The 22,600-nt window shown below is 44.6% G+C and overlaps 1 protein-coding gene across 1 annotated transcript in view; it reads right to left on the bottom strand.

The window, feature by feature from the left end:
- Nucleotides 1-22,600, bottom strand: part of LOC126481584 (beta-3 adrenergic receptor-like) — a 146,276-nt gene that overhangs the window by 39,478 nt on the left and 84,198 nt on the right. Inside the window, exon 3 of the mRNA XM_050105443.1 lies at nt 4,262-4,727. Coding sequence (XP_049961400.1) covers nt 4,262-4,727 — 466 coding nt within the window. The remainder of the gene's footprint in view (nt 1-4,261; nt 4,728-22,600) is intronic.

Genomic DNA, 22,600 nt, shown 5'->3' with positions numbered 1-22,600 from the left:
TAAACTGTTAAAGCACACAGGTGATATCATATTCTTGTTGGGTTTCCAGCCAGATCAAACTGTCGAGCAGGCATTCGGTCTATTAGAGAGGACCCTGAATTGTTAATTGTACCATCAGACAAAGGTAATGCTACCGTTTTAATCTCAGAGGCAGATTATGTGAATAAGATGTATAATTTACATAAGGATCCGTTGTATCGTATAGTACAGAAGGATTCCACGGATAGCATACAACAGACTACAATTTCACTTCTGAAGAAGATTTCCTTACCAGAAGACACTACCAAAAAACTACATTCTGGTTCGACCGTTCCACCTAGATTATATGGTATGCCAAAGATCCGTAAGGATGGGGTCCCATTGCGCCACATTTTTTCTAATTGCGGTGCACCAACTAACAACTTGGCAAAATATTTAGCGTCGGCTCTCAGTCCTTATGTGGGTAAATGTGAACACCATATTTCCACTTCCATGGATTTTATTCAGCGTTTAAAGTTCTTCGTCTTGGTCCCTCTGATTTACTTGTTATTTTTCATGCGGTGTCACTTTTTACTCGGGTCCCTCTTGAAGAGTAATTGATTTTAATTAATGAAAAACTTGATATGAAAATACCGAAGCTCTACCGTCATGTTCTGACATTCACCTATTTCTCATTTGATGACAAATATTTTGAACAAACCGACGGTGTGGCTATGGGGAGTCCTTTATCCCCCATAGTCGCTAATATTTTTATGGAGGACTTTGAGGATATGACCCTGAGGACATCTTTTTTTAAGCCTTCATGTTTTCTGAGATATGTTAACGATATGTTTCTTGTTTGGCCAAATGGAATAGACTCTTTGCACCGGTTATTGGACCTTTTTAATTGTCTTCATGCGAACATCAAATTCAAGATGGAAATTGAAAAGGAGGGAACGTTACCTTTTTTGGATGTACTAGTTTCTAGAAAAGAAGACGGAACTCTTGGACACAGTGTTTATAGGAAACCGACTCATACCGACAGGTATTTACATGCTACCAGTTGCCATCCACCTTTTCAACGTACCGAAGTCCTGTGGACCTTGGTTAAGTGAGCATATGCTGTCTCAGATGCTGAGAATTTACCGCAGGAACTGCAACATCTTAAGGACGTGTTCAGTAATAACGGCTATACGGACCGACAAATTCGACGCGCTTTTGAGTTTGGACGTTTACCTGAACCTTCTGAAGATACCTTTAGATCTCTGGTTTTTCTTCCGTATGCTGGGAAAGTGTCCGCCAAGATAGGTAGACTTTTGAAGAAATATGAGATCATATGTGTTTTTCGTCCGCCAGCTGAGATTCGAACACTTCTTGGCTCTGTTAAGGATGATTTAGGTTTGAGGAAGTCTGGCATTTACAAAATACCGTGTGAGTGCGGGAAAATTTACATTGGCCAAACTATTCGTACCGTCAACGACAGGTGTATTGAACGTAATCGACATACGTGATTATTGCAACCAGATAAATTTGCGGTGGCTGAGCATTGCCTTACAGATGGGCACAGGATGCTATACAATGAGACGCAAGTAGTTGCCAATGCTTCGCGGTACTGGGATTGTGTTTGGAAAGAATCTGTCGAAATCAGACCAGCAGATATAATTATTAGTCGTGACAATGGATACCCTCTAAGTAAAAAGTTTAATCCTGTTTTATCAGATATGAAAAATCAACGGCATCTGAATCGGCCGGCTATGAATAATTATTTCTCACGATATATCGTTTTCAACAGTATTCACCACAAGAGGCGCTGCAACTCCTTTTGCGCCAGGGGCAGCAGGAATGATTGAGCGCGTGCTCACTGTGTCTAGCGCATGCGCTGTTGTACATCCAATGCATATAAAAGTGCAGTCAATTGCGAGTGGAATCAGTTATCGGTGAGAGCGTCGTAGCTTTTCTCACCTGATGATGGCGGCCAGGTGGACCGCTGAAATATTGTGCTCAGATGACAGTTTGATCCGGCTGGAAACCCGACAAGAATTTGATATACTAATACGCCGGGAGAGACTACATTGTCACAGACAGATGATATAAAATTCGCTCCTGGTTAGGAACTAGTGAAAGTCACAAAATCGGTTACTTCCCTGTGGCTGCGTGTTCCTCGGCCGGCTGCTGCTGCCTGACATTAGGTACAGTCAGCGGCATATGTCCATGCCGTCTGCAAAATATTTTGGGAATAGCGTTATTAGCAAAGAAGCAATAAATCTAAACATAATGTAAAATGCGGTAGTTTCGATCATCTCCGTGTTTATAACGTGGTATTTCCTGAACTATGTTAGATAGGTGGTTCCTACCCCTAAAGCTGTTTTCTGCCAGTAAGGGATATGAACTAGAAATCTGGTTGGAATTAGTCCAGTGGTTCAGTATGTTTTTAGACGATCGAAACTTAAATGTTGCTATCTCCTAAGTACGATCTCGTGAAAGGGCCTGGAGCTAATATCAGAGAGATTCCAGTTCGAACAGAGCCTTGCTAGTGATCGTTATCCAGTGGGCCATTCAGAACTGGAGAAGTAGTGGGCTAAGTGACAGTGATACACATGTTACGTCTTACCACACACCATAAGGTGGTTTGCGTGGATGTAGATATACAGGGTGTTACAAAAAGGTACGGCCAAACTTTCAGGAACCATTCCTCACACGCAATGAGAGAAAATATGATATGTGGACATGTGTCCGGAAACGCTTACTTTCCATGTTAGAGCTCATTTTATTACTTCTCTTCAAATAACATTAATCATGGAGTGGAAACACACAGCAACAGAACGTACCAGCGTGACTTCAAACACTTTGTTACAGGAATTGTTCAAAATGTCCTCCGTTAGCGAGGATACATGCATCCACCCTCCGTCGCATGGAATCCGTGATGCGCTGACGCAGCCCTGGAGAATGGGGGATTGTATCACAGCCGTCCACAATACGAGCACGAAGAGTCTCTACATTTGGTATCGGGATTGCGTAGACAAGAGCTTTCAAATGCCCCCATAAATGAAAGTCAAGAGGGTTGAGGTCAGGAAAGCGTGTGGGCCATGGAATTGGTCCGCCTCGACCAATCCATCGGTCACCGAATCTGTTGTTGAGAAGCGTACGAACACTTCGACTGAAATGTGCAGGAGCTCCAACGTGCATGAACCACATGTTGTGTCGTACTCGTAAAGGCACATGTTCTAGCAGCACAGGTAGAGTATCCCTTATGAAATCATGATAACGTGCTCAATTGAGCGTAGGTGGAAGAACATGGAGCCCAATCAAGACATCACCAACAATGCATGCCCATACTTTCACAGAAAATCTGTGTTGATGACGTGATTGCACAATTGCGTGCGGATTCTCGTCAGCCCACACATGTTGATTGTAAAAATTTACAATTTGATCACGTTGGAATGAAGCCTCGTCCGTAAAGAGAACATTTGCACTGAAATGAGGATTGACACATTGTTGGATGAACCATTCGCAGAAGTGTACCCGTGGAGGCCAATCAGCTGCTGATAGTGCCTGCACACCCTGTACGTGGTACGGAAACAACTGGTTCTCCCGTAGCACTCTCCATACAGTGACGTGGTCAACGTTACCTTGTACAGCAGCAACTTCTCTGACCCTGACATTAGGGTTATCGTCAACTGCACGAAGAATTGCCTCGTCCATTGCAGGTGTCCTCGTCGTTCTAGGTCTTCCCCCAGTCGCGAGTCATAGGCTGGCATGCTCCGTGCTCCCTAAGACGCCGATCAATTGCTTCGAACGTCTTCGTGTCGGGACACCTTCGTTCTGGAAATCTGTCTCGATACAAACGTACCGCGCCACGGCTATTGCCCCGTGCTAATCCATACATCAAATGGGCATCTGCCAACTCCCCAATTGTTAACATTTCACTGACTGCAAAACCACGTTCGTGATGAACACTAACCTGTTGATGCAACGTACTGATGTTCTTGATGCTAGTACTGTAGAGAAATGAGTCGCATGTCAACACAAGCACCGAAGTCAACATTACCTTCCTTCGATTGGGCCAACTGGCGGTGAATCGAGGAAGTACAGTACATACTGACGGAACTAAAATGAGCTCTAACATGGAAATTAAGCGTTTCCGGACACATGTCCACATAACATCTTTTCTTTATTTGTGTGTGAGGAATGTTTCCTGAAAGTTTGTCCGTACCTTTTTGTAACACCCTGTAGAAATATTTTATAGAGTTTTGCCTCCGTATTATTCCACACTGGTACGAGTACGAGGTTCACGGGTGCCCACCTTAATCTCGTGCATTCTGGACGCGTAGATGAAGGGGTTGACGAGCGTCTTGAGGATGACGGCGAGGTTGACGGTCGTGAAGAGGAAGAACATGCGGAAGTGCTGCGGCTCGGAGCGCGGCAGCGGCGCTGGGCAGTCGTCGCAGACGAGCACGAACACCAGCACGGCCGGGATGAGGCCCAGCAGGTAGGAGACGAGGATGCGCAGCGTCGTGTGCACCGTCTTGACGGAGCGCGCCATGGCGCTCTGCCGTCGCAGGTGCAGCTGCTCGGCGTCGGGCGCCTGCTGCGCCGAGCCGCCGCTGCTGGTGGCGCCGGGCACGCTGCTCCTGGGCGCGTAGCGCAGCCGGCCCGCCTGGTGGCGGCGCACCACCACGAAGATGCGCGCGTAGATGAACGCCATCGCCACCAGCGGCACGAAGAACAGCGACGAGAACGTCAGCCGGAACTTCGAGAAGTACAGGAACCTGTAACGAGGGGAGCGCGTACATATTTTTTTAACGCTTAGCTATATTCTCAACATTTGCAGTGAAGGGGATATAAAGACTGTCAGGGGGACGCGGAAAACAGTGCAGTCGTTGTCGTAATGCGGAAATGGAGAGAACTATCTGACATCTAAAAGTGCGCGATATTATCTTTCGCCGGCCGCGGTGGTCTAGCGGTTCTAGGCGCTCAGTCCGGAACCGTGCGACTGCTGCGGTCGCAGGTTCGAATCCTGCCTCGGGCATGGATGTGTGTGATGTCCTTAGGTTAGTTAGGTTTAAGTAGTTCTACGTTCTAGGGGACTGATGACCACAGATGTTAAGTCCCATAGTGCTCAGAGCCATTTGAACCATTTATTTTCTTTCATGTCGAGGGTGAAAGATTTCCGAGACCTCCAAGTCTAAAATATTCGCGTGCCGCCGTGGTTGGAAAAGTGACGCTATCCAAAACTGACACTGGAGCAACTTTTGTGCATCAAGGGGCATAGATGACAGAGCTGAACGACGGCTGCGGAGATGTGTACAGGCGAACAGACTTGGAACTGTGGGGCTACTGACCATCCAGATGAACCAAGGGCCTGCTCGACAATCGTGAAGCGAACATTGCTGTGTATGGACCTTCGCAGGAGAGTACTGTTTTTTTTATTTGTGCGTTTGCTATTTTGGCCAATCATCACCTCGGGTGCGAAAGATGTCACTCGCTAATCGGTTTTCAAGGGACATACTGAACTGCTGACTTGTGGTAGCTCTTATTTCCGTATTGTAGTGTATCGAGACCAGGTTTGTCGTGTGTATGGCTTGGATGAGCTCTTACATGCCAAGTGTTATCAGGCAAGGTGGCATAAAAGAGTTTTAAAAATGCAGGTATGCCTGATGTGACCTTACACGATTCCATCCAAATCGAGCTATTCTAGTAAGAGCTACTCTTCTGGAACGAACTGCACTTACTAGCCAAAAGCTTACTTCGGCCATCGGTACATCCTTCAGTGCCTTCTGGAAGCAGTTAATAGTTCAGGCTCTTGAAGTTTAGCACTGCGAGCACACGACACCGACGTTGACACTGATTAGCCTATTCAGTTCGCGATGTTACAGGCAACAGTCTGGTGGTGATAAACAAGAAAGATTATCCGACCAGAGGCCAATGTCACCTGGTATTGTGTCGACGCGTGGTGAGGTAATTTATAGTGTAGTTAGTTCTTCTCCCTTCGTAACGTGTGTATATGATCTAGGTTCCAAGTGTGTATTTCCAATGATATCCACTCGTGTTTCAACTAAACATCCCAATCGATGCTCAAATTGTAAGCTAGCTCGTTTGTACAGAATAAGTCTCAACTAAATTAAGTTTATAGTTTGGTTAATTAATATGGCGCTGAATGACTGTGATATTATCTCCATGACTGGCATTGGATTAGATTCAACAAAAAACTTTCATATTAGCACAAATTATTTAAGACCCAAAAATAACCAAATCATGGTGCCATGAGGGAGCCAGACTGAAAGGTGGACAGGCTGCACAAGTAACGCTAAGAACTTAATTTAAAAGTCTTTTAATATTTATTCATTAATAAAATCACAAGCAAATTCAATTACAAAATAAAAACTATCACTGCAGGAATGCTTGATACTCTGTATAGAGCAGCGTAATTGTTTCAAAAACTTTACCTTAAAAGCCTCGATCTGGTATAAGGAAGGATTTTTCTCATCTACATGCGCAGGAACGTTCGTCTCACAGTACACACACAGAAGAAGAGACAATATTAGGAGAAATTTATATACGAGATTAAAATACGATGGGCCACAGAAACGTTAGTTTTACTAATCAACCGCGTGGTGAGCACCTAAAGTGAAAGTTCTCTATCTCTGAGATATAAACAAAACTGTAAACATATGAAAAAGAAGCAACTCTTCATACAATTCGAAACTTAAACTGAACAATACACTTGAATGAATAATAACGTAGAGCTGAAGACTATTCACGTGGCAGAAAAGCACGTAATCTACTTTAGCTAACCAACACAAAGAAACTCCAAAGCCACGAAATGAAATTAAGATTGAAAAGTGGAAAAAGAATGCTAATACTACAGACGGATAGCACATTCTCAACACATTCAAACGTAGAAGACCTGCACTACCATAGAAGGCACTGGTTGGGCAAAGCACTCTCCCAAAGAATTTTGAAGTCAAAGAAGAATTGATTGGGTGTATTCTGCTCACAGGATTACCAGACGAATGTAAGCCTATGGTTATGAGCTTAGAAAATTCAAACGCGCCGATCACAGGAGACTCATAAAAAATAAATTACTGCAAGAAATAAACGATAAGGGTTGTAATAAACAATCGATTAGCGATGCTGCTCTGCGAGTCAACAACAAAAAGAGCGATGTAATATTCAAAAAGAGTCCCATGTGCTATAACTGCAACAAGTACGGGCATCTGGCTAAAAACTGTCGCAGCAAACGACGAAAAAACTTCGGCCAAGATAGCCAACTACCAGACGTTTCTCGCAACGGCAGCTGCAGGTAAAGATACACGGACAGAATGGTACGTAGACTCCGGCGCATCACCGCACATGTCTAAATATCCTTGTAATGAAAGTCGCGTTGAAGCATTGACAGGCTCGCAAGTTTTAGTAGCAAATAACGTAAATTTACCCGTAAAGGGTATAGGATCTTCATTTGTAGATGTTCTCACTGGCAACAGGAAAGCTAAAATCAAAGTAGTGGATATTCAGTATCTGCCTCAGTTAAGCACAAATCTAGTGTCTGTTAGTAAAATAGTAGAAAAAGGTCATTCGGTTTAATTTGACAAACAAGGTTGTCTTATTTTCGACGCATGCAAAAATATGGTTGCTAGTGCGTCATTAGCAAACGGAATGTACCGACTAGATCAACCATATGATCGAAATTTTGAAGCAAAATCCGTATTGTATGCAAAAAGTGCAGACTTATGGCACAAAAGACTAGGTCTTCTGCATTCTGAAGCTATGGATACACTTTGTAATGGGCTGGCTAGTGGAATATCATATAAGTGAAAAATAAATACTCCTTGTGCAATTTTCTTAGAGGAAAAACAAACAAGACTTCCTTTTCCACCATCTAGCTCAAGAGCTAGAGAAATTCTCGAGCTATTTCACTCACATTTATGTGGGCCGATGCAAATTAGATCAACTGGAGGAGCCAAATACTTCCTTATTCTAATTGATGATTATTCCAGGAATTTATTTGTATATTTCCTCAGAAATAAACATCAAGTAGCACAACTGATACGAGACTTTAAAAATCTAGTAGAAAGGCAACTGGAAAAAGGATCAGCACTCTACGCACCAATAATGGCACAGAATATGTGAATGATAATGTGATATCATTTTTCAGAAAGGAAGGATCCGACATTAGACTACAGCGCCATTTACACCAGCACAAAACGGAGTGGCTGAGCGTTACAACAGTACAATAGTAGAAAAAGTAAGATGCCTGCTCTTTGAAGCAAAATTGCCAAACAAATTCTGGGCAGAAGCAGTCTCCACTGCAGTTTATTTAATTAACAGGTCCCCGACTAATGTACTAAAAACAAGGCCCGAGAGGAAGCTTGAACAAACAAGAAGCCGAATCTTAAGAATCTTAGAATATTTGGAAGTAAGGTATATGATCACATTCCAAGAGCCAATAGACGAAAATGGGACACAAAAAAGTGTTGAATGTATTTTGGTAGGATACCGCGAAGATTCAAAAGCGTACAGACTTTTTGAACCTAACTGTCAGAGAATTATAAAAACGAGAGACGTGATTTTTGATGAAGATACTTCGAAATAGTGTAAAGAGGGAACTTAGTCATAGGAACGAAGCTGACTCTCCAACTGACAGAGAAGAAACAAGATGAATTACAACTGAATTAGAAGAAATTGAACCTGAACCTGAGAGTCTAACATCAAGCAGTAGTTCAATGGATACTAGCAGCAATGACGAAACAATTCCAGACGATCCACTTAATGATAATGAACAACCGCAGCAAATACCAATGTCATCGAGAATTCCAAAGCAAAAAAAAACTCAATGACTTTGCAACTTATCAGTCTAAACAGTCAACTGACTCCGATCCTTTGACATTAGAAGAAGCGATGGTGTCAGACAACGCTGAAAACTGGCTGAAGGCAATACAAGATGAGTTGCAATCTCAGAAAGAGAACCACACGTGGAAGTCTGCTGATTTACCTTCAGATAAAAAGCCATTAAAAGCAAAATGGGTACTTAGAACAAAGAAAGATATGAAAGGTCTCATTGTACGCTATAAAGCACGGCTAGTGATAAAAGGTTGTGCTCAGAAGCAAGGCCTGTACTATGATGAAACATACGCACCAGTCATAAGGTATAACTCATTAAGGTATTTATTTGCTATGGCTGCTAAATATGATCTTGACATTGATCACTTAGACATTGTCACAGCTTTCTTACAAGGTGACTTACGTGAAGAGATTTATGTGAAAGTTCCAGAAGTAGATCCAATTACAAAGACAGTGAAAGATAATGGTGTAAAAAGACTGAAAAAGGCAGTATATGGATTGAAGCAAGGTGGTCGCTGCTGGAACTTGAAATTAGATGGTACACTATTGAATCTAAACTTCAAAAGGTCAACAGCTGATCCTTGTGTCTATTATAAAAGTCAAGGTTCAGACATTTTAATAGTTGTTGTTTATGTGGATGATATGTTCATTTTTAGTAACAATTCACAAGACAGAGATGCTTTTACAAACAAACTCAGAGAAAAATTCAAGTTGAAAGATCTTGGTGAAGTTACAGACTGTTTAGGCATCCAAATTACTAGGAACCGCAAAGAAGGTTATTTGTGGATGGATGAGACATACTACGTGGAACAAATTCTCAACAGATTTAATATGAAAGAGTGTAACCCAATATGTACACCACTGGACAGTAATCAGATGCTCACTCATGATGTGTGTCCGAAAACAGAACAAGAGCAAGAAGCTATGAAGAACATACCCTATCGTGAAGCAATAGGTAGTTTAATCTATGTTCAGTTAGGAACAAGGCCGGATTTAGCTTTTCCGATAGGAATTGTTATCCGTTTTTGTAATAATCCAGGCATACCGCACTGGCAAGCAGTCAAAAGAATCTTCAGATATGTAAAAGGTACTAAGCATATGAAACTTTTGTTTTCTAAATCAGAGGACTGCCACATAGTAGGTTACTGTGATGCAGATTGGGCCGGAGATTCTGAAGACAGAAAGTCAACAACTGGATATCTCTTTAAATCTCGAGGAGCAGTGATATCTCGGCAGAGTAAGAAACAGTCAACAGTGACTGAGGCAGAATATATGGCTCTGACCTCAGCATGTCAGGAGTCTCTATGGCTTCAAAGCCTACGCAATGAAATATCACCAAACCCCAAAACAGACCCTATCAAACTATTATGTGACAACAAGGCAGGAATTGACCTGTCTAAGACTAGCAGCTATAAGAGTCGAACCAAACATATAGATACAAGACACAACTTCATAAGGGAAAAAAATAGTCAGCTCAAATTACTGTGGACCTTTAGGCCAAATGCTGGCAGATATGATGACAAAATCTGTGACGAAGGCGCGCCATCATCTGCTGCTGCAAAATTTTGGACTGAGAAAGTAGTTTTTTGTTTTGTGTGTGTGTGTGTGTGTGTGTGTGTGTGTGTGTGTGTGTGTGTATCTTTTCTGCAGGCGTAATTCTAGTGGGATTGTGGGGCCTTAGAATCTATGCCTCCCTGGTGTGCGAATATCTTTTGTGTTGCTATGGGCAACTATGAACGCTGTGATTTGTTATATTCCATGTATTGAGCTATTTGTGTGTGTAATTCAAGTAGCTTATTTAATGAATAAGTAATTCAGCACATTTCTTTATCTTGGCGAGATTCGGTTGAAAAAAATGCGGGATTTGCTACGTTTTCATGAAGTTCCAATACGTGGCTGCGCTGTGCATAACCTTCAAAATTGTGGATGCAATTGAGGTGAATTCCAACCAAAGAGCTGTCATGAGTTTCTTTTGACGGAAAACCAGATAATCATAGGCACTTGTAGAGTGTCTACGGGGACCTGACGATAAATGAAAGCAAGGTGGAGCAAACCTGTCCGAACTCATGCGGGCGGCCGCACACAGCTGTGCATCCTCCAATGTTGGATGAAGATAAAATTCAAAATCGCACATTAGCCCATGATGTCATGGAGACGGTCTTCTGGGACTCGGAAGAGACTATTCTCTTTTTTGTCTTCCCTCATCGTGCAACGATTAACTCTTAAGTGTATTGTGCTTTCCTCAGGAAATTGAACAAAAGACTTCAGGTATTCGTTGCCACAAAAATGCAAACGAACTTCTCCTTCTCCGTGACAATGCAAGGCGTCACACAAGTCTGTCCACCCGAGGGGAGCTCACAAAACTTCATTGCAATGTCCTTCCGCATCTACCCTGCAGCCCGGATTTTGCGGCTTCCGACACCCATCTCTTTGGCCGAATGAAGGCTGCACTCCGTGGGAAGCAGTACGTTGATGATTGGGAGGATATTGACGCAGTTCGACGTTGGCTCCGACGTCGGCCAATAGAATGGTACCATGCGGGCATATACGGCCTCCCAGTATATTGACGTAAAGTCGTCGCATTGAACGCAGATTGTGTTGAAAAATATGGTTTCGCAGGCAAATGAATGGGGAATAATCTGGTGTATTGAAATCCTGAATAGATCCAACCTGCTTTCAGGAAGAAATGAGCTGATTTTCTTACTGAAAATCGCTCGTAATACGTGTAACATTGTATTATTCTAAACCACATTCAGTGGCCTCTTGGACAATCAGCGCTCACCCAGTATGCATTTCTGGCGTATGGTCGATGAATGAAATATATTTTTTGGCTTCGTCATTAGGTCTGGCATACTGAGTATTGAATTGTAGAACTGGTCACTTACTGGCCCAATGGACCCCCACAACTCCAGTAACCGCAGCAGCAAGTGATCACCTGTAGCTAACAGATAATCTCACTCCAAAAAAAGTTGCAAGCACGGCACAACAAAGTCTCTTCGCTACTAACAGCTCATAAAATTATCTTGTCGTTAGTATCTTCAGGCACCTATTTAGAGTGAGGCTGACCACGTGTACTGCAGTAGTTGTCCTGTCGTGTTCTCATCTCTACGCTCTACGAATTCTATTAGTCTTGTAGTCGGAATGTTACTGGACTCACTGGAGAATATCTCAAAGCCACTTAACACCCTGCCTCGTCGATCCCAGCTCCACTCCGCTTACGTTTGGCCCCATGGACAGACTAATCGGATAGAGATTTACAGAGTGCTACAAAAAGAGTCACTTCCATTTTGGAAGCTAAAATATTGAAAAACAAAGATGATAATACAAATACTTTTTATTTCTGGACAATGTACCGAATGTCAGTATACATCAACATGTTTCTAGGACAACATCACACTATTGCCATTCTTTAATATTGATACAATATTTAACCTTAACAGTAATTCATTATCTGGAGAGTCATTTTACATGTGAAGGCAATAACTTCATGTCATATTTCCATCTTCTGAGGTTCCAAAGTTAGTGGACTTAGTTTGTATATGGCTCTGAGCACTATGGGACTTAACATCTCTGGTAATCAGTCCCCAAGAATTTAGAACTACTTAAACCTAACTAACCTAAGGACATCACACACACATCCATGCCCGAGGCAGGATTCGAACCTGCGACCGTAGCAGTCGCGCGGTTCCGGACTGAGCGCCTGAACCGCTAGACCAAGTTTGTATATCTTTGCTCTAGTATAGCCGTACAGAAACACTCAAAAGGGATGAGATTTTGCGAGTGCAGGACTACTCGAAAACGCCAAGCAAGGAGATAACACGTCCGGGAGAAATTTACCGCAGTAGTGAGAGACAACGACGTGCTGTAAGTTTTGTTAAATATTGTGTGGGCAACGTATCATTCAGAACTTTGCCATATTCAGGCTGGAAATAGTTCTGTGACATTGGTCAATAGCACTCACTGTTCACCATAGAAGGAGCACATATTTATTCACGAAAGTATGGACACAAAATAGAATTCGAAACGTCACAACACGTTGTCATTGTATGCGAATATGTTTCTCTATTCAGTTAAACTCGTGAGGAATACTCTTAGACAGTGATGGAAGTTCTGCATGTTTCGTGCGTCAAAGAAGTGGAAATGTACCTCCTCGAACCAGCAGCCTTGCCCTCACTAATCAGGGAACTATTCTTGCTCCACCCTGTGGTATCTCTGCCATGCGCGCCTAATAAGTCGGACGCCATGTCTGAGGTGTTTTTGCTGCTCAGTAAAGTGGTCTGTATTGGAAACCGTGTCAGAATGATCTCACTGTTGTCAAAAAATACCGGACTAGTCTCCCATTCGGACCTCTAGGAGTGTACCATGAGAAAAGGACTGAATAACCAACTAAAGTTTAACGTTCTGCAAGTCGGAGCGTGGAATGTTCGATGTTTAAATGTGGTGGGGAAGGTAGAAAATTTTCGAAGAAAGACTCAGTCTAGATATAACGAGTTCAGTGACGGGAAGATGTCTGGTCAGAAGAGTATAGGGTAATATCAACAGCAGCAGAAAATGGTGTAACGGGAGTAGGATTCGTTATGAATAGGAAGGTGGGAGACAGAGTGAGTTACTGTGAACAGTTCAATGACTTGGTTGTTCTCATCAAAGTCGATAATGAAACAACACCGTTAACAATCGTTTAGATCGACGTCGCATACAAAAGATGAAGAGAGAATGAAAGTATATGAGGATAGTATGTAAAGGGAGCTAAAAATCTCATAGTTGTGGGAGACTGGAATGCTGTTGTACGGGAAGGAGTAGAATAAAGGGTTGGAAAGAAAAACATAGGTACACAGAAGATAACTGCGAAGAAACAACGGGCAACACAAGGAAGACTTCACCTGATCGATGAACGATAGAAGTACAAAAATGTTCAGGGAAACTCAGGAATATAGAAATACCAGTCATAGAGGAATGAAATAAATAGGAAGTGCAGGGAAGCTAAGACGAAATACGTCTTGAAAAATGTGAAGATATCGAAGATGGAATGATTTTTGGAAGGACTGATTCAGCATGTAATACAGTCAAAACAACTTTCGGTGAAATTGAAAGCAAGGCTAAAAATATTAGGAGTCCAGTGGGAATTGCACTGTTAAATACAGGGGAGAGAGCGGATGGGTGGAAAGAGTACACTGAAGGCCTGAGAGGGACGACTTGTCTGATGACGTGATGAAAGAAAAACAGAAGTTGATAGAGACGATAGGGGATTCAGTACTGGAATTTAAAAGAGATTTGGACGAGATAAGGTACAATAAGGCAGAAAGGATTGATAACAGTCCACGGGAATTTCCAATATCATTGGGGGAAGTGGCAACGAAACGACTATTCACGTTGATGTATATAACGTATGGGACTGGTGATATACCATCAGACTTTCGGAAAAACTGCATCAATGCAATTCCAAAGACAGCAAGACACGAAAAATTCAAGAATTATGGCACAATCAGCGTAACAGCTCACGCATCCAAGTTGCCGACAAGAATAATACCGGGTGATGAAGAAGTCAGTATAAATTTGAAAACTGAATAAATCACGGAATAATGTAGATAGAGAGGTAAAAATTGACGGACATGCTTGGAATGACATGGGGTTTTATTAGAACCAAAAAAATACAAAAGTTCAAAAACTGTCCGACCTTCATCTGGTCAGAATAGCAATAATTAGCATAACAAAGTAAGACAAAGCAAAGATGATGTTCTTTACAGGAAATGCTCAATATGTCCACCATCATTCCTCAACAGTAACTGTAGTCGAGGAATAATGTTGTGAACAGCATTGTAAAGCATGGCCGGAGTTATGGTGAGGCACTGGCGTCGGATGTTGTCTTTCAGCATATCTAGAGATGTCAGTCGATCACGATACACTTGCGACTTCAGGTAACCCCAAAGCCAATAATTGCACCGACTGGGGTCTGGGGACCTGGGAGGCCAAGCATGACGAAAGTGGCGGCTGAGCACACGATCATCACCAAAAGTCGCGCGCAAGAGATCTTTCACGCGTCTAGCAATACTTTTTTTTTTTTTGTTCTAATCAAACCCCATGTCATTCCAAGCATGTGTGTCAAGTTTTACCTCTCTATCTGCATTATTCCGTGGTTTATTAAGTTTTCAAATTTATACTGACTTTTTGATCACCCGGTATATAGATGAATGGAAAATGAAATTGAGAGTGTGTTAGATGACGACTAGTTTCGCTTTAGGAAGGTAAAGGCACTAGAGGGGCAATTCTGACGCTGCAGTTCATAATTGAAGTAAATCTAAAGAAAAATCAAGACGTGCTCATAGGACCTGTCGGTCTGCAAAAAGCGTTCGACAGCGTCAAACGGTGCAACGTGTTTGAAGTTCTGAGAAAAGTAGGAGTATGCCACGGGGAAAAAAGTGTAATATACAGAATGTACAAGAACCAAGACGGGACAGTAAGAGACCAAGAACGAAGAGCGTGTGTGTAGTCTTTCCCCTACTGTTCAATTTGTACATTGACGAAGCAATGACGAAATAAAAGAAAGGTTCATGAGTGGAATTAAAATTCAAGGTGAAAGGATATCAATGATACGATTCGGTGATCATTGGTAGCATGAGTGAAAGGGAAGAAGAATTACATGATCTGCTGAACGGAATGAACAGTCTAATGCGTACATAGTATGGATTGAGAGTAAATCGAAGAAAGACGAAGGTAATGAGAAGTAGTGGAAATGAAAACAGTGGGAAACTTCACATCAGGACTGATGGTCACGGATGAAGTTAAAGAATTCTGATACCTAGGCAGTAAAATAACCAATGACGGACGGAGCAAGGAGAACATCAGAAGCAGACTAGCAATGACAAAAAGGGCATTTCTGGCCAAGAGAAGTATACTAACATCAAATATCGGTCTTAATTTGAGGAAAAAATTTCTGAGATTGTACGTCTGGAGTACAGCTTTGTATGGTAGTGAAACATGGACTGTGGGAAGGCTGCGACAGAAGAGGATCCAAGCAGTAGAGATGTGGTGCTACAGACGGATGTTGAAAATTAGTTGGACTGATAAGCTGAGGAATGAGGAGGTTCTGCGCAGAATCGGAGAAGAAAGGAATATGTGGAAAACACTGATAAGGAGAAATGACAAGATGTAGGACATCTTTTAAGACATGAGGGAATGACTTCCTTGGTACTAGAGGGGCATGTAGAGGGCAAAAACTGTACAGGAAGACAGAGATTGGAATACATCCACCAAATACTCTGAGATGAAGAGGTTAGTACAGGAGAGGAGTTCGTGGTGGCGGGTTGCATCAAACCAGTCAGAAAAGTGACGACAAAAAAAAAAAAAAAAAAAAGGATGTAAGCACGCTAAAGCGCTACGCTACGGTGAAGAGGTTGGCACATGAGAGGAATTCGAGGCGGGCCGCATCAAACCAGTCAGAAGAATGACGATTCAAGAAGAAAAAAAAGAAAGGAAGAAAGAAAAAGTTACAGCCGGATAAACTTGTCGGAAGCGCTCCAAGCAAGTGGCATGGACGTGGGCTCCAAGTCGTGAAAGCCAAATAAATACCTTTTGTGGAGCTGATAACACTCGCCTTCACCAGTTAAATTATTAAGCTCTTTAGCACAAGGAAACCAGGAAAAGAGCCGGCCAGAGTGGCCGAGCGGTTCTAGGCGCTACAGTCTGGAACCGCGCGACCACTACGGTCGCAGGTTCGGATCCTACCTCGGGCATGAATGTGTGTGATGTCAGGTTAGTTAGGTTAAGAAGTTCTACGTTATAGGGGACTGATGAAGTAAAGTCCCATAGTGCTCAGAGCCATTTGAACCATTTGAACGAGGAAAAGAAAACCAAGAGGTCAACCGACACCAACGAAAAACTTCTAGCAAGTCATCGACGTTAATACACTGCTAACAACAGTACTGCAAAAAAACGACCCACTAATGTATTAGGTGGTGGTTAATGTAGTACTGATAATATTGTTGTTGAAATAAAGACGTCTTTATAAAAAAAGAAAAGAATGTCATCGATGTTACTCTGAAGTCTCATAAACAAATACTCTTTAACTACCACTAAACAATGACATTTTTTTTTCTGGGACATATCATACCAGAATCAGACTAAAAATTGTTCCCAACACATGATCCGACTGAAGTTATTGGGAGAATTTCCTTGGTTGTAAAACAAATGCTACAATTGGAAATCCCCTCGCACATATCTGAGCTGAGAATCCCACTGCCCCACTATCAGCTCACTTCGTTTTCCGCTGACTTAATCATGGTTCATTACTCGAACAGCCCACTAATAGAAATTCCGAAACTCAAATACGAAAGAAATTCAAGGATCTACAACAAACCGCAAATCAAGTCTGGCGTGAGGTCGGTCGCTTGACGGCGTGTTCGGCGCGGGTCCGCCCGTTGCCGGCGCGCCTTAAGGCACGGAATCTCGCACTAGGGCGTATCGCTTCTAGTCGGGCGTGCCGCGGCAGTCAAGAGGCGTAACTCACAGCCTCTCCTTCCCAAGTGGCTCTTTCCGCCTTCCCGTGGTGCCAGACGTTAAGCTCGGCATTCTGCCTTGCGACAAAAGGGAGAGCTGCGACCCAACCCGATGCGAAAGCGGAGGGTGCGTAGCACAGGGGGAGCTGTGTCGAGGGACCGAACATCAGTCCCTTTCTGTTCGCAGGGCACAGACCAGCAGGTGCTCTGCATGCCGGCGACTTCGTTTGTCGGCGTGGGATCGCCGCGCGAGTCGGCAAGGGTGCTTCGCCGCGCCCTTGCGTAACCGGAGCGTGTTCTACCAAACCCAGGAGGTGGTGACATCGCCTGGGCCAGGTTAGATGGGTCCAGACCGCCGGACAACTGGGGGACCGGCCCGCCACCTGAGTAGGAGTGGGTCCTTGGCCTTCAGGTGGAAACTCGGGCAAGCAGGCGGCGAAGGACGAGAGGTGCATCCGCCTCTCCGGAGTGTGGGGTGCACCTGCCGAGGAGTGTCGCGTGAAATCGTCGATGACGGGGCCACCGAGGGGGACCAGTGCCAACGGCGCATTGAACCCGGCAGCTCGGGAATGCCCTTGACCTAGGGGCGAGGTCGGTGGGCGAGCTGCAGCAGTCCCCCCCCCCCCCCCCCCATGCCAGAGGATCCGGTCCGGGGCAAGAGACGGGCTCCCACACCTTTTATCACTCGTTACCTATCATGGCTGCAAACGAAACGAGTGATTCGAGTGCGCCTTTACGGGCATCTACGATGTCTGCTCCCTCTTCACAGGACGGAACGGGACAGGCAGAGGATGAAAGTGTCGTACAGAGACACGCTAGGATTACCATGCTCTTAGAGCAAAATGTCAAAAACGGGAAAATCAGTCAAGCGGCTCTAAATGCAATCAAGAATGAGCTATCGACTTGGGCCATAGATCATGCAAGACTTGAAGGCCGCGTTATAGAGTTAGAAAAAGAGAACGATAGGCTAAGGAAGCAACCTACCAAGACTTGGGCTGCTGTGGCTGCACAGGTGCCAACAAAACAAATCACAACTAAAGACACTATTGAAAGAGTTATAAAACGGTCAGACACGGCAGTCTTTCTGAGGACCCTTCCTGGCCAAGATACTAGTGTCAAAAGAATACAGGAGCTGCTAACAACAACAATTGACCGAGTTAAGGGCAAAATTAAGATTAAGAGAGTTAAACCCAGTAGAAATTCCGTAATTGTGGAAGTCGCTAGTGAGGAGGACAAAGAGAAACTACTAAATAACCAAAAACTAAATTCAGTTGTGAAATGTCAACCCCCCAGAAAAAGAAACCCACTTATAATACTATATGACGTACCAACAGTAATGACGAATGAGAACTACACGAGACGATTAGATCACACAAAATTTCGATGACTTGGACGAACAAGAATTTAAAAACTCTTTCAAGTTAAAATTCAAAACAGGGCCTCGAGATCGTGAACTGGTACACCACGTGGCCGAGGTCTCTGCGCAATTGTGGAAAAGAATCAGATCAATGGGCAGACTATATGTAGGCTTTCATGCCATTAACACCAGAGATTACATCGTGCTACCTCGTTGCCACAACTGTGGCGACCTGGACCACATTCTGAGGCACTGCACCAGGGGGTCGGCTTGCTCCAGGTGCGGCGAGAGTGGACATAACCGCAAAGAATGCAAAGCACCAGGGGTCTGCATTCCGTGCAAAAGTCGCGGGAAGAAATCCTGTGGTGCCACGGGACGGAACTGCCCCACTTACCGGATGCTAGAACCACGCCTCATTTCTAGAATTGACTATGGCTGAGCAGAGCTCAGTTAACAGGATGCTTAAACGCAAGTCCCCGAGTAAAAGGAGGAGGGATGCTGTGAGGGCCAATAGATTTAGAGAATTTTTAAGGTCGCTTTCGGGCCCCGTAAAAGTTACAACAGTAGAGAAAGAAATTCAAACAGATCACCCTATGGTGGACAGATGTAAACAAACTGATTTCTCGGAAAATATCACAGCTCCCCCTTCCCAAAACCGGGGAATGAGGCCGAATAAAGATCAACTGCGGCAAAAGCATCCTGTGGTGGTGGCGGCCTCTCTGGCCCCTACCCAAGAACCTAAACATACTGAACGACAGTGCACATCCAACTGTGGCAGATACCCCAGTAGTCAGGCTACCGCCTGTACACCCTGTTAGGGTGTACCCTAACATTGAATATACAATGCAATTGGCAAGAGTGGAGCAGCCGGCTATCCTGACCACTGCCTTACGACATGTGGTCCGGGTAGGACATGAGAATGGAAGGAAGGTCACCTTCTCGGTAATGGAGGCTGTAGATAGAATACAACTAAAGTCAGTGAACCTTCCCACTGACTTCGGAGCCCTGCAAGACTTACTCAAGAAAGTGTTTGAAAGACGTGGGGAGAAATTTGTTTTGGACGCCATCTACACCCAGTCAGTCCTAGCTCACGGTCGAATCGCCTTTGATTGGAGTAAGACTTGGCCTGACGATAGAATGCATACTTACTTCCCATAATGACTAAACTAACTGTCGGACAACTAAACACACATAACAGCAGACTTGTGATGCAGGAGCTTCGAAGGGAGGTGGAGGAGAGGAGGGTTGACGTACTCTGCCTACAGGAGCCGTGCTCTCAAGCTGGGAAACTTTCATTTGCAGCCGCTACATGGCAAATAGCTAGTAGTGGGGATGCCCCGAAGCGGCAATTGTCATTACGAACCAGTCTCTACGAGTAACACCACTCACACAATTGCCGGCCGTGGTGGCCGAGCGGTTCTAGGCGCTGCAGTCTGGAACCGTGCGACCGCTACGGTCGCAGGTTCGAATCCTGCCTCGGGCATGGGTGTGTGTGTTGTCCTTAGGTTAGTTAGGTTTAAGTAGTTCTTAGTTCTAGGGGACTGATGACCTCAGAAGTTAAGTTCCGTAGTGCTCAGAGCCATTTGAACCAACTCACACAATTTTCCACCAGTCACTGCAACGTCGTGGAGATACAGGCTCCTATGGGAATTATAACCCTCATAAATATGTACTTCCAATATGGAGACAATATAGAACAACATATGGATCACCTAACAAGAGTAGCCATGGCGTTGCGGGGACGCAAGCTGGTTATAACAGCTGACATAAATGCAAAATCCCCCCTATGGTACAGTGGCACAAGAGACGAAAATGGCGAAAAAGTGGAGGATATGATCATGGCGTTACAACTTGTAGTGGCAAATAGACCTGGCAACCCTCCCACCTATGCAGCGGGAGGAGGCCTTGGCACCAACATAGACGTAACGCCAGTTACACCAAATACTGCCAACATCACCAGAACTGGGAAGTTAAAGAGAACGCTACAACAAGCGATCATAATCTTATTACTTTTAGCCTAGGAAATAGAGGGTGCCACTGGGCCATGGGGTGGGAGCTGCGACAGAATTTCAAGAGAGCTGACTGGGAGAGACTAGCAAGAGAGTGCGACATTCCTCCATTGCCAGAAGGTGACGCACAACAGGACCTGGACATAGACAAGTGGGCTGAAGAGAGGTAAAGGCAGCTGTTCCAACCAGGAGGAGGGCCATGGCGGCCTCCCCGTCACCATGGTCAGCTGAACTGGAGGGAATGCGTCAGTCTGTCAGAAGGCTGAGGAAGCACTACCAGCGCAGTGTCGTCCGGTGGGAAAAGCAAAGATGGTTACTGCAATACCGGGAGGCAAAAGAGAAATTCCAAAAAGAACTAAAAGAAGTTAGAATACGAAGTTGGGAAAGATTTGTACTGGATCAGTTGGCCTTGGACCCGTGGGTAGTACCCTACAAATTAGTTAGGGAAAAGATCCGATCCCCAACGATGCTATCAACGGTCAGGCACGGGGATGGGATGACGGAGTCCTGGCAGGAGACTGCCGAGGTCCTTCTCCAGACCCTGCTGTCTGATGACGATGAGGCTAGCGACACCAAATGCCAGTTCCAGCTACGAAATGAAGATCCAGACAGAATAGCAAACGATAGGGCAGTCTAACCCTTCTCTGAAGAGGAGGTGGCTGGCCACATTAAAGCATTAAAAACAGGGAAAGCCCCCGGCCGAGACGGCATTGTGGCGGAGGTGGTGCAGTTCCCGGCACCCCAACTGGTGGCGCCACTTACCCAGCTATACAATGAGTGCCTAAGACAGAAAAAATTCCCAAAAATTTGGAAAGAGGCAGATGTTGTGATCAATCAAAAGGGACCCGACAAGGACCCAGTGGATGTCAAGTCCTATAGACCGATCTGCCTACTGGACATCTTTGGGAAATTACTAGAGAAATTCCTAGCTGACAGACTGACTGCACACCGAGTGCTGTGCGGGATGAGCGGCAGGCAGTTCGGCTTCAGGCCGGGGCGATCGGCAACCGACGCGATCGCTCTGGCGGCTGAGGTCTGCGGCTCTACCACGTACAAGTACGTTGTTGGCATCATGGTTCACATTAGTGGCGCCTTTGACAACCTGTGGTGGCCTTCGCTCTTCTCCTGCTTGCGGGAGAAGGAGTGTCCAGGGTCGCTATATAGTTACCTGAGGAGCTATTGTGAAGGGCGGGAGGTCTGGCTATCATCCCCTAGCGGCAGAGTTGGGAAAACTATAACTAAAGGATGTCCCCAGGGTTCCGTCTCAGGTCCCCTGTTCTGGGACATCCGTATGGAACCACTTTTAGATAGTTTGCAGCAGAGTGAAGAAGTGCTAGAGGTGATAGCGTACGCAGATGACCCCCTTCTGCTGGTCGGCGGCCGGAGCCGCGAAGACATCGAGCCAAAAATAGACAGAGCTATGACCAAATTACAACTGTGGTGTACAGATACTAAGAGGACGATCTCACCTTCAAAATCAGCGTACTTATTGCTGAAGGGACAGCTAGTAAGGAACCCTACAGTCAGAATCGAAGGCTCACCAGTTATAAGACGACAAGGGACTCGCTACTTGGGCGTCATCATCGATGAAAGGTGGAACTTTGGAAGGCACATTGAGTCCGTAACCCAAAAAGCACTACAAGCACTTAACAACCTTACTTCCATAGGGCACAAACGATTCCACCTTCCACCACACCTAATCAAGCTATATCATAATAGTATACTAACATCAATAGTGGGTTACGGATCGGGAGTCTGGGCACACAGGCTCACAAGGGTGGTGCCTGCCATGGCAGTGAGAAGAGGGTCTAATACACTTTCTCACTGGTCATGGGCCCTACCCGACATACTTGTGTCGGTTTGGGAAAAAGGCTACACCCGAGTGTGACTGAGGCGCTTCGGAGTGTGGGGCGGCGGATGAGTTGTAAAAATTAATTGCTGGA

Source organism: Schistocerca serialis, chromosome 5 (genome assembly GCF_023864345.2).
Source record: "Schistocerca serialis cubense isolate TAMUIC-IGC-003099 chromosome 5, iqSchSeri2.2, whole genome shotgun sequence".
NCBI classification, from domain to species: Eukaryota; Metazoa; Arthropoda; class Insecta; order Orthoptera; family Acrididae; genus Schistocerca; species Schistocerca serialis.
The sequence above is the reverse complement of the archived record's forward strand: the minus strand, read 5'-3'. Positions and strand labels throughout refer to the sequence as shown.